Genomic DNA, 19,266 nt, shown 5'->3' on the forward strand with positions numbered 1-19,266 from the left:
ATTTGGAGGATAAAGATCCTCGCTGTACTTAACTGCAGACACCTTCAGAAGAGAAACACCTTGTCAACCATAGAAATTATGCTTTGTGAACTACACATGGTTCTAAAGGCAGATTATCTCCCTAAAAGAGCTTCTCAGTTACCTGTAAGTGAGGGCATCTTCTCTGAGTTCCTTAAATCCCTTCCAATAAGATCACTAGCCAGGACAACACCCGCACCCTCCTCCCCCCTTACTGGCTTTTCCTTAAGGTCTTGCTGCTAAGGTCACCTGATTTCCTGAGTGTAGAAGCCATTCAAACAGTTTATAGTCGCTATACCTGGAAAACTATTGACCACTTGTGGATGGGGGAGAGGGAGTATTTTCATTTCAAACTACAGAAAAATCTACCTTTACATAGCAAACAACTGGCTCAACCAAATATTTCACTGGGATTTCAATTGCTATGGTTCCCCCAACTACTCTCTATTCCCACTTTCCTTCAAAAGCCAACAGTGTTCCTTTGCTTCACGGAGATTTCTGGTCTGAACCCAGTAAAGTTTCCCCCAATTAGTGCATTGGTTTTTTGTTTTTTTTTTTTCAAATATAACATAAGCTTTCCTTTTCTTGTTCTGCTCTTCACTAAATAAGGTAAATTAATACGTACTCTTGACTGTAGCATGCTTTATAGCTTTTACATTACCATTTTTTTTTTTTTAGCAGTCTTAAGAAACCTAGAGATGTCCAATTTTTCCAACTTAGCCTTATGGAGTAGTGTTTCATTTTCTTATGCCCATTTTTCCTTGCATTTTCCAGAACTCTCCCTGGTTAGTGACATGGACAGTTGTCCATTACAGACTGAGACTGAGCTCATTTCACACAGGCCACTGCACTGCACAGGATGGTAACGGCTTTTGGTCTCTAGTGACCTGGGCTAGATTCAACTCAGTGACCTAGAGGTGAAAGGCTCCGTATTCCATTACTAATCCCTTGAGCTATCCAGCCCCCTGAAAATGATTCTTTGGTTTTATTACTGCAAAGACCATTTATAAAATCATGAACTGGATTTAGGAAAGCAACCATGAAATAGCAAGGGACAACAAACTGATTGAAATTCCTTAAATGTAGTAACGTAGTATGGACTGAAGTCTCTCAGTATGATTGGCAAAAAAAAAAAAATTATATAGATACTTCTTTTCTTATTTCACTAGCATGACCTGCTCCCTTAAATATGGCAACTTTGGGTCCACTACCCATGTCTCAGGGAACAAATTCCTAAAGGAAACAGAAAAGCAAACTATGAAACAGCCAACAATCTTTATTTGACCTCCCTCTCCCAAACATACTGGAAAAAAAAAGGCCTAATAAGTAGATTTGCATGTGTGTGAAAATGTTACAAAAAGAAGTAATAAAACATAGAATGATCCCAAATTAATACAAAACAAAACAAAACAAAACACATTCTCAGTGAATAAGATTAGTTTGGTGTTTGCAGGGATGGAACAATCTTTAGGGGTAGCATTAAACAAAGAGGGAAATGCAATATTGTACTCTAAATTAGCCAATTCTATCTCCACTGATTGGCAATTTAGCAGGCATGAGAGAAAAACCTCATTTCCCTATACAGATTATATGTTTTAAAAATTAAATAAATTCATACCCTAGTATCAATTAACTTGACCTTTAAAAGATTTGTTATATTTGTGTAACAGGTTGAAATCCTGTATACTAGAATTCAAGATATTTATCACTTCACAGCCCAAGAATTATTTCAAAATTAAGTTACAAAGCCTTGGCTTTATTCCAAAGTCACCAAAACATAAATGTTGTTTAAATTAAGTTCAATGTTCTACATTAGAATAAATTATTTGCTTTACTGCCAAGACACTCAAATACCACCCCATAATCAATACAGTAATAAAGTTTTATGACATCCTGCAATTTGACTTTCTTTTTTAAAAATATTCACAGTATACTTTAGTCTCAAATTATAAAATCAGTTAACAGATTTGCAGAAACAAACAGTATAAACACAAACTGCTACAGCATTGGTTTTCTGACCTTTAATGAATCTGTATGTCCTTTTTAATAAAATTTAAGCAAAAACATTGGACAGAAACAAAAGTTGACAAATAAAACAATTTTAAAGCATATGCTAGAGATTTCGATCCCCTTGCTACTCTTCCAACTGCTAGGGCCCTTCTTCTTTCACAATGCTATTGGGTGGCTGCTCAGTTGCTTCTTAACCTAAGTTCTTTTGAAAAATAGTTCTTTCCCCTTTTGGGTTCATGGAAAACAGTAATTAGAGACATGGCTGAAATCACAGTGGATTTCAAAGACAGCTAGAATTAAACACGATAAAAAAATTTAAAAATAAGTACTTCATAAATATTCAATATTTACATTAAGGGAAATCTTTTAATTTGAAGTATTTTTATACAAATTGATGAAATGTACAAGCAATGAGAAGAGACACCAGCAGCTTAAAGATCAACAAAATTATGAAACAACCAAAAATATAAAATATATTACAATTAACATAAAACAATCTGCACAAAAGAAAACTGGTCACAATAGAAACCTTTCTTTAAAAAAATAAGATATTTCACAAAAAGCATGAACATGTTTACATGTAAGTACTAAAAACTGTGGTGGTGGTGAGGGGAAATCATATATTCTTATCACAAAAATATTTACCAGCATCCCAACTGGAATTTTCTTTCATGTTATTATGATTATTTGACTATGCGGAGAAAAAAGCAGAAAACTATATTCAGACTAATGAAATCACTCCTTAAATTACAGTCAAAGCCATTTACACATTATCCTCTCATCTAACACCTTAATGAAAAGGTTCTGGAGAGAAAGAAAGTCAAAAGGGAAGAAAGCTGATTTTTTATTTACAACACTTGTCACTGCTACTGTAGAAATGTAAGAGTGGAAGATGGATCACCCACTCAATTAGCCCTCATGCCACTCTATCTGAGTTTGTCTTCAGGAGACGAAAACTTGCAATCATACGAAAAAATGTATCCCATGGGGGCCAAACACATTCAGAAGATAACAGTCCCCGGTGGACCGTTTATTCTTGTTACTGAATCATTCAAGATTCATAATCTCTCTAACGTAAAGGTGGCTCAGATAGAAGAACGGCACCAAAATCTCCCTCTTCAGACGTTAGAAAATAAGCCCAAACATGGCCTTCAGCAGCCAAGGCCGCGCCCGCCATGGCCAGGTCAGTGTGCTCGGTGCTTCCTCTTCTTATGCTTTTTGTCCTTCTTTTTATTGGCACACATGGGGCAGAACCACTGCATTTCTTCTGGGGGTGCAGCCATTATTCCAACACAGGGCCTACAAATTTTTACAGACAACCCACAAAATCTCAGTTAAACAGTTTACTACTAAGTTAAATTTTCTTTCCTACAGTCTTCAGATTGATTTCTTTCTAGCTTATAACACAATGTATAAAAATTTTTAAAAGTCAAATATATGTTTACACATAATTTACAGTCAAGAATATTTTTTATTCCTTCTCACAAACTGTTAATCAAATTTCAGTTGTTTAGAAAGAACTTAGTACACACAGAAAATAGTTGACATCAAATGCTTTTTCTAACTTATCTTTTTTTTTAATTAAGGATTTTTGAGATGCTAGACTAACATTTGCATATATTTAGAATATAAATGTTTCAAGGTCCCATCCTATATTTAAGACCTTTAGATTATCCCCTTTAAGGATAATAAGATATATTTTAGCAGAATTTGAAATTATATTAGCACCACAATCCTAATAATTTATATAGTATTTGCTATTTATATAGTATTTGCTGAATTATTTCTAAAATATTTAATCATTAATTTATTTAATTATTTAATTATTATTTAGTAAAAGATCACAAATGTCAGCAGATTTGAAACACAACACTAACAAATATTTATTCCAGTAATTCTCTCTACCCTTTTTTGTGAAGATATTTAAAAGAAAATGTGAGGATTCTTTCTGTAAATTATACCAAGGTGAACTCTGGATGGTGGGACTCATAAGTTCCTCTTTAGTAGTCTTGGTAACATCAAAAGACATGTAAACAGTGGAACAGTGGTTAGTTTTTTAAATTTTTTTTTAAGCAAATAAAGTCATTCAAACACCTTCAACTGATTTAAAAATATAAAAAAAATTTTTTTTCTTCAACTGCTCTCATCAAAATTTTAGGTCCTATTGTACAAACATTAAAGTTTCTGAGAAAAAAATATTCTTCATTTGGATAGGGAGGAGTGTTTGGGGAAGAAATAGAGAAAAAACTATATATTTCCTCCTAAAAAAACTGTTTTGGTAAATAGAATATGTCATAAGTTATTCAAGAAATATTTGTAACAATCCAAAGTCCCATTTCTGACACTTCCAGTGTGACCTTTAAGAAAGTCATGTTATCCCCTTCCCTCCCAACCCCCCACCTCAATTTTTTCATCTGTAAAATGAGGTGATTGGATGAGAAGGCCAGCTCTACATCTATGAACCTCTGAGTTTTCTGTAATTCAGGAGAGGAATAACACAGCACCTTCATTTATTAAGCTCCAGGAGACACTCTGAAATCATATTAGCAGCTGTTATTTCTATAGAGCTTTAAGCTTTATGAAGGGCTCTCCAGACATGATACTATTTGAAAGTTAGTCTCACCTTGATGTTATAGCTGGGAATCCTGAAGTTCAGGTTTATATATGACATGGTAGCAGAGATGGTAACAAATCTAGGCCTGCTCATTCCTGTGTCTGTGAGGGGATCTATATACAACCCTTTTTTTTCTTCCCAGTATGGCATTATGGTAATCATTTTAGGCAGTTCTTTTTTTGTGAGAGGATGATAGTAATATTTGTTACTGTTGTGTTTCAATGGGGATGGTTATGTCTGATGAAAAAATTCTCTATCCTAATGTAGATCAGCACCTGCTATATAAATTGTATTTTTTAAAAAATATATATATAAACAACTTTTTAACATTCATTTTTTAAAATTTTGAGTTCCAAATGCTCTCTTTACCTCCTGCCCCTGCCCCTTGAGAACACAGTTTATATTCTTAAAGAGTTGCCTGGGTACTGAAAGATTAAATCAGTTGCTTAGAGCCATCTACTATGTGCCAAAGGTGGGACTTTAACCTATGTCTTCTAGATTACGGACTGACTCTCAAGTCACTAGATCATAATGCCTCTCAAGTAATCATTGATAGGCAACATTTTTTCAACGTTAAGGGGAGTCTTCTTTTTCTCTTAAAAATGTTAAGGGGAAAATTCTGAACAACTTACCAATGGTACCAGTCATCACAGTCATCACAGCCAATCATTGGACTGCCGTCATCTGGTTTGTTACACCCAGGACAGATCCAGATCTGATTGCCCCATTCATCTCTGATCTGTTGTTTTTTTTCAATAAGGAAGAGTGAGGGAAGGGGACAAAAGTACAAAAAGAAACAAAGAGAATAATCATTATTTTATATCTTAAATCCAAGAAGAGAAAACCAAAACCAAAACTGAAAATAAGATATTTCTAATTAAAGCCATGACCATTCTTGCTATTCTTGTGCTACACAGAAAATAACTAATAACTGCTTAAATGTTATTACCATTCAAAATGAATCTTGACTTTCTAAATTGCCTAACTTAAGGCATAAAACAATGTTAACCCAGTATTTAGCACTTAATAAATGCTTGTTGATTCTCTCTGTGTAGAGTGTGTGTGTGTGTGTGTGTGTGTGTGTGTACCTGTGAACAATAACATCTGTAATTGCCTTCTAATCCTAGAGAACATTCTAATATACATACAGGCCTTTAGATTATAACCTTTACAGGAGTTACAGCTAACAAAGAGCTCCACTACATATAGTTTTCTGCATGAGATACATGGATTTAATATACATAGAGAAACATGCATGTATTACTTTATTACTCATTAGCCAAACCCTTCTCCTGAACTAGCTGATAAGATCAAGGATATAAAAGAGTTGTTACTAAGTAACTTTCCATTCCCATTATGACATTTACAGTACAGTACAATCTACTAAAGGGCAAATGAACAAATGCTAAGGAGGCCAAACATTTACCCATTCAAACACTGCTTTGCTATATCTATCATATCCTCTCAATTTTATTTTAATCAACTTAGCAGTTCTAAACAGTATACTTTTATTAGGAATTTCCTCAGAACTCCACAGAATGAAACCAATTTTAGGAAATAGTTCTATAGTTGCTTTCAAAAAGACATAAAATAGCAAGAGAAAAGATGAAAAATTCTTATAATGGGATAGCTTATAATTTCATTTAGTTAATTTTGCAAGACTTGATCTATTCCTCCAACAACATTCTACTTTTATAGGAGCTTCACATATCAAAAGGAGGAGGTCCTGTTCATTTTTTTGTCCTGCTGACGTGTTTTTCACATAAGGCTTGTTTAAAACTCACCAGTTTTGAAGGACTGGAAGTTGTTTTCATTGTAAAATATACAAAGGCACACTGTGCTGGCGTTAAAGATCTTTGTAGGCTATTCTATGATTTTCCTCACTTAGCAGTTTCAAGGGAAGACATAAAGTGGGGTTAGAATTGTCATTCTCTGAAGCAGTGGTATGTTTAGTTCTTGCTGCCTACCTATTATGAAGTTCCTGGGTACGTCTCATTGTAAGTTAACTATTCTATTGATCTGTTCTCAAATGAGTTTATAATAAAATACTCTGAATTTTAGTTTTGTGTTTGTACTTTATTTCCTAACTACAGTATAACCCCTGTTAAGGGCAGGGATGGACACTGAACTGTTTCCAGTTCTTTGTGATTTGCAAAGTGTTGCTATAAATATTTTGGTATATTTGGAACCTTTCTTTTTGTCACTGACCCTCTTACATATAAACCTAGCATTGGAATCTCTTGGTCCAGAGTTATGAAAACTTTATTCAATTTTTTGGCATAATTTCAAATTGCTTTCCAGAATGGCCATATCAATCCATAGCTCCACCAACAATGGATTACCATGCCTATTTTTCACGATCTCTCCAAAATGAACTATTTTCATCTTTTGTCATCTTTGTTAATTTGCTTAGAGTTAGGTAAAAAACTTTAAGATTTAAAAAAAATTAAGAGGCAGCTAGGTGGCGCAGTGGATAGAGCACCGGCCCTGGAGTCAGGAGGACTTGAGTTCAAACCTGGCCTCAGACACTTGACACTAGCTGTGTGACTCTGGGCAAGGCACTTAACCCCATTGCCTAGCCAAAAAAAAAAAAAAATCACTTCTCTTATTACTAGTGATTTAAAACATTTTATCATATGGCTGCTAGTGTGCAATTCTCTTTTGAAAACTGCATATTCAAATCTTTTGCTCCTTTACTTAGAGGCAGCTGGTGGTGCAGGGGATAGAGCACTAGGCCTGGAGCCAAGAAGACCTGAGTTCAAATCCAGCCTCAGACACCTACTAGCTTTGTGAACCTGGGCAAACCACTATGTTTATCTAAGTTTCCTCAAATGGGGATAATAATAGCACCTACCTCACAGGATTGTTGTGAGGATCAAATGAGACAATATTTGTAAAAGTGCTTATTACAGTGACTGGCACATAATATGTGCTATGTCAATGCTTATTCCCTTCATTTCCCTTTATTTGTTGGGGAGTGGTTTTCTTCCCTATATTTGTGCATATCAGATCCTCATCAGAGATATTTGATACAAAGATTCTTTTTCCCTGTTGACTGCTTTTCTTATTATTCTAGATGCATTAATTTTATCTGTGTAAAAGTTTTTCACATTCATTATATATTTTATCTTTTATAATGTCCTTATTTCTTATTTGGTTAAATCATTCCCTATCCATAATTGTGAAAGACGTATGACCTGCTTCACTTCTAATTTTTTAATGGTATAATATTTAATATTCAGATCATGTCTATTTTGGACTTTTTAAGGAATATATTGTAGGACACTGCTGTAAACATAATTTCTGAAAACATGCTTGGATAGCTAGGTAGCGAAGTTTTTAGAGGGCACATTTCCATTTAGGATGCAGGTACTCTTAATGTGAAACTTGGCCAATGGAATCAAGTCAAACCAGGCAACACTGTTAAGTGCTTACTGTGTGCCAGGCACTGTGCTTAAGCACTGTGGATACAAAGAGTGGCAAAAAAACAGTCCTCGCACTCAAGGAACTCACATTCTAATGGGGGAAAATGTGCAAACAGTTATGCAATACTACATGTGTGTGTATGTGTGTGTGTGTGTGTGTGTGTGTATACTGTATATATGTATGTATGTATGTATGGAGAGAGAGAAAATTTATTTACTTATTCATTCATTTATGGACCCTGTGAAGCTTGTGTTCTACTGTCATGCCTTTCCAAACCCCTGTGCTCTAGGATGAGGCACTGGTGAATGAATGCTTGCTTACTGACTTCACCAGTACAGCTGGTGGCCAAAAATCTACTGGCAAAAGAAAATCATCAACAATACAAACAAAACCAAAACCAAACCCTGCCTTGAAGCCATAAAGAAGGGTGTCAGTGTGAACACAAAGAATTATTTAGACTTCTAAAAGCCAGTATCGGGACATGTGGAAAGCAGCTACACCAAGTCTTCAAAGACCTGATATCCCACTTCTTGTTCCCGTGATCTCCCAAAGGTGACAGATAACTGGGCCAGATTGCTTTTTGACCTTCTGTTTGTTGTTTTTTCTCTGCAGAAAAAATAATCATTTAGAGGTTTCTGCAATAATGGCATAGTTTTTTCCCCCATACATCTCAATTACAGCCACCAAATACCAGAAATATAGTTAGCTATTAATAATTTCTCAGAAATGGTATAGTGATGGGTGTTTGTTTCTGTCTCCTCAGGTTTTGTTCTCACTCTCTGCTGTGCCCTACTTGGCAAAGGTTTGGCAGAATAGGCATTTGTCAACCAATAGCTTTCTACCATTGATTTCAAGCTTATCTAATACCTTCTGTAGTCTCTTCTTTTGTTCTTCCAATATCTTCCTCTAACTACACTGAAATCATTTAGGTAAACCAACAGTTCCAAGAAATTCATGCCACTAATCATGAGCTGTTAAAAAGTAGAAAAGTGTCCAAAAAATCCCTTTTGTGACATGTTTAAATTGGTAGACTCATACTAGTCAGAAAACTTCAAATTATTTAAGCTTTATTAGCTTAGAACTGCATTAAGACTTCTGGGACACTCTATACAGGAAAAGCGACTAAACTGTCCACACCTTTTCCCCCAGTGATCTCAATAGCATACAAATACTTCAAAAGTCAAAGAAAGTCAAAAAGAAATAAAGACCAAAAGCACATCAAAATATTCACAGCAACAGTATAGTAGCAAAACAACTACAGCAAAACTTTCTTCCATAAAGAAATCAAATGCTATCAATTGATGAATGGCAGAAAAAAATTATGTTGTATAGAATAATGGGCTATCACTGTACACTAAGATATGATAGACATGAAAAATTCAGACACATATGGGAAAATTAGTATGAACTGATGCAGAGCAAAATAAACAGACCAAGCAAACAATATGCACAATAGCTACCACAAAGTAAATGTGGAAAAACATCACAAAAATGATATCTGACTTTGAGGAACTGAAAAAACAATAAGGGACCTAGAGAACAGATAATGATACATTCTTCTCTTTCATGGCATGGAGATGGAATGACTAGGACAGAAATATTGCATGTGCTGTCACAAGAGGTCCCTGGATCAGATTTTTTTATTTCATTAAGGATGGTTCAGAGTTGGGAGAGGAAATGACTGTGATGTAACAACAGAAAGTTTCAATGAAACGTTCAGAATTTAATTGATATCTACACTTCCTCTTTGTTTTCTCATCAGAATTCCTTCTTGTTTCTTTAGAATTTCATTCTTGAAAGTCATCTGTTGTAAAATATGACCAATGCATTTGTTTTGTTTTTAAACTATTAATCTTTCTTATAATGGAGGACTCTGTAGGAGAGGAATTGAAGGGTCACTGGGGAGTTATCATGCCATTTTTTAAAAAGCAGCATATACAAACATACATACATACACACACACCCAAAAGTCTTGAGTGCAATTTGAATGTATAAAAGCTTAATCAAAGCATTTGGCCTTCATGCTATTCTTGTACAATAGAGGTATAGGCTAGATGATGATAAAATTAGGTAAATTCAGAATCTGCCTTTTCAGAAACAAAGAACAGTCATTAATGTTCATTGTTGACTTGGATAAAGGCACAGAGAGCATGCTTAGCAAATTTTCAGGAGATATAAAGTTGGTGGGGAGGATAGGCATTGTTATTTTTTTCTAGCTCTATGAAGTACCTCTTTGTTAGTCTTATTGGCATGACACTGAACAAGTTAACTAACTTAAGTAATACTTTCATTTTTATTATATTGGTATGGGTCAAACAAGAGCATTTAATAACACATCAATTATTCTAACAAAAGCTAGAGAGCATTCAGAGTTCATCTGTCCTCTCTCCGAAGGTGGAGAACATTTTTCATCATGGGCGATTTAGAACTGTTTTGAGTCATTGTCTTGATCAAAGTAGCTAAGTCTTTCATAGTTGATCATCCTTATAACATTGCTGTTACTATGTACAATGTTCTCCTGCTTCTGCTCACTTCACTTTGCTTCAGTTCATATAAGTCTTCCCAGGTTTTTCTGAAATCATTCTTCTCATTCTTTCTTATACCACAATAGTAATCCATCACAATCATATGCCATAAGCTGTTCAGCCATTCTCCAGTTGGTAGGTATCCCTTCAATTTCCATTTCTTTGCCACCACAAAAAGAGCTGCTATAAATATTTGTGTAAAAATCTTGTGAAAAAATTGTTCTTTGATTCCTTTGGGATACAGACCTAGTAGTGGCATTGCTGGGTCAAAGGACATGCAAAGTTTGATAGCCCTTGAAGGTAGTTGCAAACTGTCCTCCAGAATGGTTGTAGTAGTTCACAATTCCACTGACAATGCACTAGTGTCCTCATTTTTCCACATCCCCTCTAGCATTTGTCTTTCTCTTTTTTGTCATGTTAGCCAACCTCATAGGTATAAGGTGGTATCTCAGAGTTATTTTAATTTGCATTTCTCTAATCAATAGTGATTCTGAGCATTCTTTTCATATGACTATTGATAGCTTTGATTTCCTCTTCTAAAAATTGTACATTCATATTCTTTGACAATTTATCAACTGGGGAATGGCTCCCTACGTATCTGAGAAATGAGGCCTTTATCAGAGAAACTTGCTGTAAAATTCTCCCCTCCCCCCAACCACTTTCCTGTTTTCCTTCTAATTTTGGCTACATTAGTTTTGTTTGTTCAAAGCCTTTTAATTTCATGTAATCAAAATTATTTACTTCTCATGATCCTCTCTACCTTTGGTTTGGTCATAAACTCTTCCCTTATCCATAAACCTGATAGTTACGTTTTCCCACACTCCCCTAATTGGCTTATTGATGATGTCACCCTTTATGTCTAAACCATTCATTCTATTTATTTAATTTAATTTATTATTTATTTGTTCATTTTGACTTTATCTTGGTATATGGTGAGAGATATTGGTCTATGCCTAGTTTCTGCCAAATTGCTTTCAGGTTTCCCAGCAATTTTTGTCTGATGTTGAGTTCTTACTCTAAAAGCTTGGATCTTTGGGTTTATCAAACACCAGATTACTATGGTCATTTACTACTATGTATTGTATACCTAACCTATTCCATTTATCCACCACTCTACTTCTTATCCAGTAAGATTACCATTTTGTAATATAGTTTGAAATCTGGAATTGCTAGGCTGCCTTCCTTAACAATTTTTTTTTTCATTGATTCCTTTGATATTCTTCACCTTTAGTTCTACCAGATAAATTTTGATACTATTTTTTTCTAGTTCTCCAAAATAATTCTTTGGTAGTTTGATTGGTATGATATTGAATAAATTAACTTAGATAGAACTGTTAATTTTTATTATATTGGCTCAGTCTACCTACAAACAATGAATATTTCTCCAATTGTTTAGATCTGTATTTGTGTGAAAAGTGTTTTGTAATTGTGGTGATATAATCCCTGGGTTTTTCTTGGCAGGTAGATTCCCAAGTATTTTATATAGTCTGCAGTTATTTTAGAAAGAAATCTTTCTATCTCTTGTTGCTAGGTTTTGCTAGTAGTATATAGAAATGGTGATAACTTATATGGGGTTATTTTATATCCTGCAATTATGCTGAAGTTGTTAATTGTTTCAACTAGTTTTTTAGCTGATTCTCTAGGGCTCTCTATGTATATCATCATATCATCTGCAAAGAGTAATAGTTTTGTGTCTTCATTGCCTATTTTTATTCCTTCAATTTCTTTTTCATGTCTTACTGTTATAGCAAGCATTTCCAGTACAATACTGAATAATGATGGTGATAATGGACATCTTTACTTAACTCCTGATCTTATTGGGAAGGCTTCAAGTTTATTCCTGTTACAGATAATGCTTGCTTTTGGATAGATACTATTTTTTTTTCTTTCTTTCTTTCTTTTTTTTTTTTTTAAAAGGAAGGCTCCCTTTATTCCTACCCTTTCTAGTGTTTTTAATAGGAATGGGTGTTATATTTTGCCAAAGGTGTGTACTGCACCTATTGATACGATCACACACTTTTTTTTGTTTATTGATATGATCAATGATGCTGATAGTTTCCCTGATGTTGAACCAGCCCTACATTCCTGTTACGAATCCCACCTGGTCATAGTATATGATCTTTGTGATATATTGCTATAATTTCTTTGCTAATATTTTATTTAAAATTTTTGCACTGAAATTTATTAAGGAAATTGGTCCAAAGTTTTCTTTCTCTGTTTTTTGCTCTCCCTGGTATAGGTATCAAAACCATATTTACATCAAAAAAGGAATTTGGTAGGACTCCTTCTTTACCTATTTTTTCAAATCGTTCACATAGTATTGGATTAATTGTTCCTTAAATGTTCGGTAGAATTCACTTGTAAATCCATCTGGTCCTGATGATTATTTTTAAGAGAGTTCATTGATGGTTTGTTCAATTTCTTTTTCTAAGATAGGGTTATTTTAAGTCTTTTGTTTTCTGTTAATCTGGACAGTTTATATTTTTGTAAATATTCATTAATTTCACTTAGATTGTCAATTTTACTGGCATATAATTGGGCAAAATAATTCTTAATAACTGCTTTAATTTCATCTTTACTGGTGGTACATTTACCCTTTTAATTTATGATACTAATAATTTGGTTTTCTTTTTATTAAATTAACAATGGTTTGTTAATTTTTTTTTCATAAAACCAGCTCCTAGTTCTATTTATTAGTTCAATTTTTTTTCTTACTTTCAGTTTTATTAATCTCTCTTTTGACTTTCAGAATTTCCATGCTGGTGTTTAACTGGGGATTTTTAATTTGTTCTTTTTCTATTTTTTTTTATTTGCATACCCAATTCATTGATCTGCTCTCTCTTTCACAGATGTATGCATTTAGAGATATAAATTCTCCTCTAAGTACTACTTACAAATTTTGGAATGTTGTCTCATTGTTGTCATTTTCTTTAATGAAATTATTGACTGTTTCCATAATTTGTTCTTTGACCCACTCATTCTTTAGGATTAGATTAGTTTCCAATGCACGTTTAATGTATGCTTCCATGGCTTTTTATTAAATGTATTTTTTTAATTGCATTATAGTCTGAAAAGGCTGCATTTAATATTTCTGCTTTCTGACTTTGGTTGTGAGGTTTTTATGCCTTAATAATGGTCAATTTTTGTATAGGTGCCACATACAGCTGAGAAAAAGGTGAACTCCTTTCTATTTCCATTCAGTTTTCTCCAGAGGGCCAGCATATCTAACTTTTCTAAGATTCTATTCATCTCCTTGACTTCTTATTTACTTTATGGTTAGATTTATCTAGCTCTGAGAGGGGAAAATTAAGCCCCCCTCCCACCACTATTTCCTTCCATAATTAATTTAACTTTTCCTTTAAGAATCTGGATGCTATGCTATTTGTTGCATATATGTTTAGTACTGATATTACTTCATCGTCTATGGTTCCTTTAAGCAAGATGTAGTTTCCCTGCTTGTCCCTTTTAATTAGGTCTATTTTAGCTTTTGTTTTGTTTGAAATCATGATTGTTACCCCTGCCTTTTTTATTTCAGCTGACGCATAACAAATTTCATGCCAGCCCCTCTGTGTGTCTCTGTTTTAAGCATGTTTTTTGTAAACAACATAACACTGGATTCTGGTTTCTAACCTATTTTGCTATCTGCTGCAATTCTACGAGTGAATTCATCCCATTCACATTCATTGTTATGATTACTAACTGTGCATTTCCTTCCATCCTGTTTTCTCCTATTTATCTTTTTCTCTCTTCCTATCCAGTCTCTACTCTAAAGTCTGTTTTTATTTCCTTCTTTTATTTGCCCTCCCTTTTATTATTCCACTCCTTTCCTCCTATCCCTTTTCCTTCCTACTTACCTGTTGGCTAAGATAGATTTCTATTACCAATTGAGTATATGTGTATGTGTACACATACACAGTCATGTATGTATTTCTCTCTGAACCAATTTAGAAGTGAGGGTCAAGTACTGCCCACCTCCCACCCCCATTTCCTCCTGCACTACAAAAGCTTTTCCTTGCATTTTTTTATGTGAAATAATTTCCCCCATTCTTCCTCTTCTTTCTCTCTTCTCCCAGGGCATCCTTCTCTTTTGCCTATCCATTTTAGTTTTATATCACCCCAAGATAATTGACTTCACTCCCGCACCCTCCATGTAGAATCCTTCTAACTGCCCTAATAATGATAAAGTTCTTAGAAGATACACATATCATCGGCCCATATAGAAAGGCAAACAGTTTAACCTTAATGAGTCCCTTATGATTTCTCTTTCATGTTTACCCTTTTATGCTTCTCAGGTCTTGTATTTGAAAGTCAAATTTTCTATATTGTTCTAATTTTTCCATCAGGAATACTCTATTTTCATTAAATGTCTACTTTTTCCCTTGAAGGATTATACTTAGCTTTGCTGGGTAGGTTATTCTTGGTTGTAATCTGAGCTCTTTTCATATTCCAAGTCCTCTTCTCATTTAACATGGTAACTACTAAATTTTATGTGATCCTGACTGGCTTCATGGTATTTGAATGATTGATTTCTGGTTCCCTAAAGTATTTTTCTCTTTGACCTGGGAGCTCTGGAATTTGGCTATTATATTCCTGGGAGTTTTAATTTTGGGATGTCCTTCAGGTGGTGATTGGTGGATTCTTTTAATGTCTATTTTACCCTTTGGTTCAAGGATACTGAGACAGTTTTCCTGAATAATTTCTTTTTTTCTTTTCTTCATTTCATAAAATTTTTTTATTTTATACAAATACAAAATGAGAAAAGAAAAAAAAAAACATTGCCATGTATACAGCAGACCATAAGAGAGGATTCAATATAAAACAATACATTTCCATTTCAAAAAAATCTACATAATAAGTATACACATTGTTTTCAAAACTGACAGACCAGCTTTTCTTTGCTTCCTTGTTGGTTTTCTTTTGTTCTCTGCTGTAGACTTTTTACTTAACTTTTTCCTCCCCCTTTTTCCCCCACTCCACCCTAGAGAAGGTTACAATTAAGCATGTCTATATATACATATACATAGATATCTATAAACATACATATATAACATATATGTAAGACTGTACTATGCTTATTTCCTCCTATCATCTGTTTCTCTGAAGGTGGACAGCATTTTCCTTCATAAGTCCAAGTCTTTCCACGTTTTTCTAAATCAACCAGCTCTTCATTTCCTACACCACAGCAATATTCCAACCCAATCACAGCCTATCTGAGAGACTGTCTATGAAAATTCCCCCTGCCAATTTTCTGCATTCCTTCTGTTCTTGGCTATGCAAGCTTTATTTATGCAAGAAAATTTTAATTTAAAATAATCAAAATTTTCCTTTTTATATTTCAATAATGATCTTGCCTTATAATGTAGTTTAAGTTCTGATACTTCTGAATCTACTTCCTTTATATCTTTTTCCTCTGGTTTCTTTGAAGTTTCTGACCTTTTGTTCTTCCAAATGAATTTTGGTTTTTCTAACTCAGTAAAATAATTTTTTAGTAATTTAATTGGGATGACATTGAATAGATAGATTAGTTAGGTAAAAATGTCATTTTAAAACTTATATTGGCTTTACCTACCCATGAATAATAAATATTACTTCAATTATTTAGATCTAAGTTTATTTGTATAAAAAGTGTTTTATATTTATGTTCATATAATTCCTGTGTCTGTTTTGGCAAGTATACGCTCAGATATCCTATACCGTCTAGGTATTTTAAATAGCCTAAAGCAATACTGAATAATATTGCTGACATGCAGTGTAGTTTTTCTATTTTTCATTTTCAATTAAATCTATTTTAACTTTAACATTGTCTGAGATCAACTATCCCTGATTTTTTTATATAATAAATTCTATTCCTGCTCTTTATTTTATCTTTGTGCGTATCTCTCATTTTTCTAATGTTTCCTGAAAGCAACATATTATTGAATTCAAATTTTTAATCTGCTATCCGTTTTCTGTTTTATGTAAATTTGTCCCATTCACATTCTACGCTTCAATTACTTGTTGTGGATTTTCCTCCTTCCTATTTTTCCTCACTATTCTTCTTACCCTATCCCTCCTCATCCCTCTGCTTTACTTCTTCCTGCTACCTTGCCTTCCCATTCTTTAACCTATCCCCCCTTCTGGGTCCCTCCCTTACCCTCCCCTCCACTCTATCTCCTGAATTTAGAAGACTTTTTTATACTCTTCTAGATATATGTGTTGTTCCCTCTTTAAGCCATTCCCAATGAAAGTAAGGTTCCAGCACTACCTACCCACCCCCTACTAGTTTCTTCTGTATCAAATTTTCCTTTTTTGCCTCATTTGTATGAAATAGTTACTTTTTATCTCTCCCTACAATTTTATTTTTTTTAGAAGCATCCCACATTACTCAGCTCAGCTCACACTTTTCTTTCAAACTATCCAAATAATGGTGACAGTCATAAGAGTACTGCAAATATTATCCCATTTATGAAATAAACAATTTTGTTTACCATATTCCTTCTGAATGCTATATACCATATGTTATATATATTGTTATATGCCAGATTTATATGCCATAAACATAATGTTTACCATATTTCTCCTGCATGTTATATGTTAAATTTTCCCTTAAATTCTGGGGCTTTTGTCACAAAAACCTGAAAGTATTTGAGTTCGTTAAATGTCCTTTTTTTCCCCCATTCAGGATTATACTTAACTTTGCTAGGTAAGTTATCCTTGATCATAACCCCAATTCTTTTGCTCTACAGAATATAGTATTCCAAGACGTACAGTCCTTCAATGTAGTAACTGCCACTTTCAAGAGGGAGTGGAAACCCTCAGGAACAGTATCACTTCTAGTCCCAAGGGATCAGAGGCCTTTCCTGGTTAAGGACTAGAGTGTAGAACAGGAAAACAGTGACTACACCTCTCCCCAGATTACACCTTGGAAGCATCAAAAACTTCCAGTCCTTCAGAACTATCTCTGAAAACAGCAGTGTGGAAAAGTCTGAAACTTGAGACAGTGCCCCTTCACCCCTCACACTGGGAACAGAACCCAACATTAACACAAAGTTCCAAATCAAGAAAGAGGGTAGGAAAAATAATAAACAACAACAACAAAAAAGAACCTGATCATTAAAAAGCTACTTTGGTGACAGGGAAGATCAAGACACAAACTCAGAAGAAGACAAAGAAGTCAAAATGGCTACAAGCAAAGCCTCAAAGAAAAAAAAATAATTGAATACAAACCCAACAAGATTTTCTGGAAGAGCTAAAAACTTGATTTTCAAAATTAAATAAGAGTGGTAGAGGAAAAATTAGGTAAAGAAATGAAAACAAAAGAAGAAAATTATGAAAAGACAGTTAATAGCTAGGTTAAAAAAAAGACTGGGGTGGGGTGTAGGGGGGTCTGAGGGCTTAGTAGAAGATTGAAGGACCTTCCACTGTCAAGGGACGCCAAGCACAGCTGGCTGACCAGACACATCCTGGGCTGTGGCTGCAGGGAGAAGAAGCAAGCACACCTGGTGAGTACAATTGTAAAGGACAGGGGCTGTGTTCGCTGTGGGCACTTGCAGGAGAGCAAAGTCCCTGGTCTTAGTTCCAGGGCAGAGAGGATAGCTGAAGTTTGCAGCCACTGGAGGCACCATAGGGAGCAAGATCATTTGTAGGACAGTGTGGCTGGGGTCCTAACTGTGGCTTAGGAGTGGAGAGGATAGCCCAAGGTTGGGCCCTCAGACAGACATCTGAAAATAACAGCAAGAAGGACCTGAGGCTTGGACCTTCATTCCCCAAACCTCAGGACTATAACTTGATTACACTAATAATAATGTAATAATAACTGATAAAAACAAAATAAAACAAAAAATAAATAAGTAAAAACGAGTAAGCAAAGGACAAAGAATCCAACCATGGATACTTACTATGGGGATAAGAGAAGATCTGGGTTCATATTCAGAGGAAGCTAATAGAGCTAAAAAAAAGTCACTCCTTTTTCAACGAGAAATGTCACACGGTCCCAATCACAAAAAGAGTTCTTGGAAGAACTTAAAAAAGACTTTAAAAACCAAATAAGAAAGATGGTGGAGTAAAAGCAGGGACTTGCTTGAGCTCTCTCCCAAACCTCTCCAAATACCTGTAAAAAATGGCTCTAAACAAATTCTAGAGCAGCAGAACCCACAAAAAGACAAAGTGAAACAAATTTCCAGCCCAAGACAACCTGGATGGTTGATTAGAAAGGTCTATTGTGCCAGACTGGGAGAGAAATACAGTTCAGCATGAATGTGCAGGCAAAACAGGCCTCAGAGGACTGAATCACAGGCAGCTGTGGCGGTTTCCAGACTTCTTAACCCACAAACGCCAAAGACAACTTAGAAGGTCAGTAGGAAAAGTCTGTGACTGTGCTCCGTAAGAGAAGCTTGGTCCCAGCCCAGGAGCTTCAGACCCACAGGCTGAGGGGGAATCAAGTGGCTGATCAGACGGGGATTGCAGGGATCTCTTTGCTGGTGCTGAGGCAGGATTCTCTTGCTTTGCCTGTGCTTGGATCTGGGTCACAGTTCGGGGTGGTGATCCTGGGGCAAGGAGGAGAGCTGGTATGGTGAAGCTTGTGGTGGCAGTGGAGAGGGAATCGTCCTCACAGTGCCAATGCAGAAAAGAGTGCTTGTGGTCACTCATAGACTAGAGCACAGGCCAGGAAAAGAGTAAACACCTCACCCTTGA

The 19,266-nt window shown here is 34.9% G+C and overlaps 1 protein-coding gene across 1 annotated transcript in view; it reads right to left on the minus strand.

Moving 5' to 3' along the window:
- Positions 1-1,274: 1,274 nt before the first annotated feature.
- Positions 1,275-19,266, minus strand: part of TAF3 (TATA-box binding protein associated factor 3) — a 238,321-nt gene continuing 220,329 nt past the window's right edge. Inside the window, exons 6-7 of the mRNA XM_027838857.1 lie at positions 5,275-5,381; positions 1,275-3,327 (exon numbers count right to left, since the gene is read on the minus strand). Coding sequence (XP_027694658.1) covers positions 3,213-3,327; positions 5,275-5,381 — 222 coding nt within the window. The 3' untranslated portion in view covers positions 1,275-3,212. The remainder of the gene's footprint in view (positions 3,328-5,274; positions 5,382-19,266) is intronic.

This window comes from Vombatus ursinus, unplaced genomic scaffold (genome assembly GCF_900497805.2).
Source record: "Vombatus ursinus unplaced genomic scaffold, bare-nosed wombat genome assembly UNPS02014830.1, whole genome shotgun sequence".
Lineage (NCBI taxonomy): Eukaryota > Metazoa > Chordata > Mammalia > Diprotodontia > Vombatidae > Vombatus > Vombatus ursinus.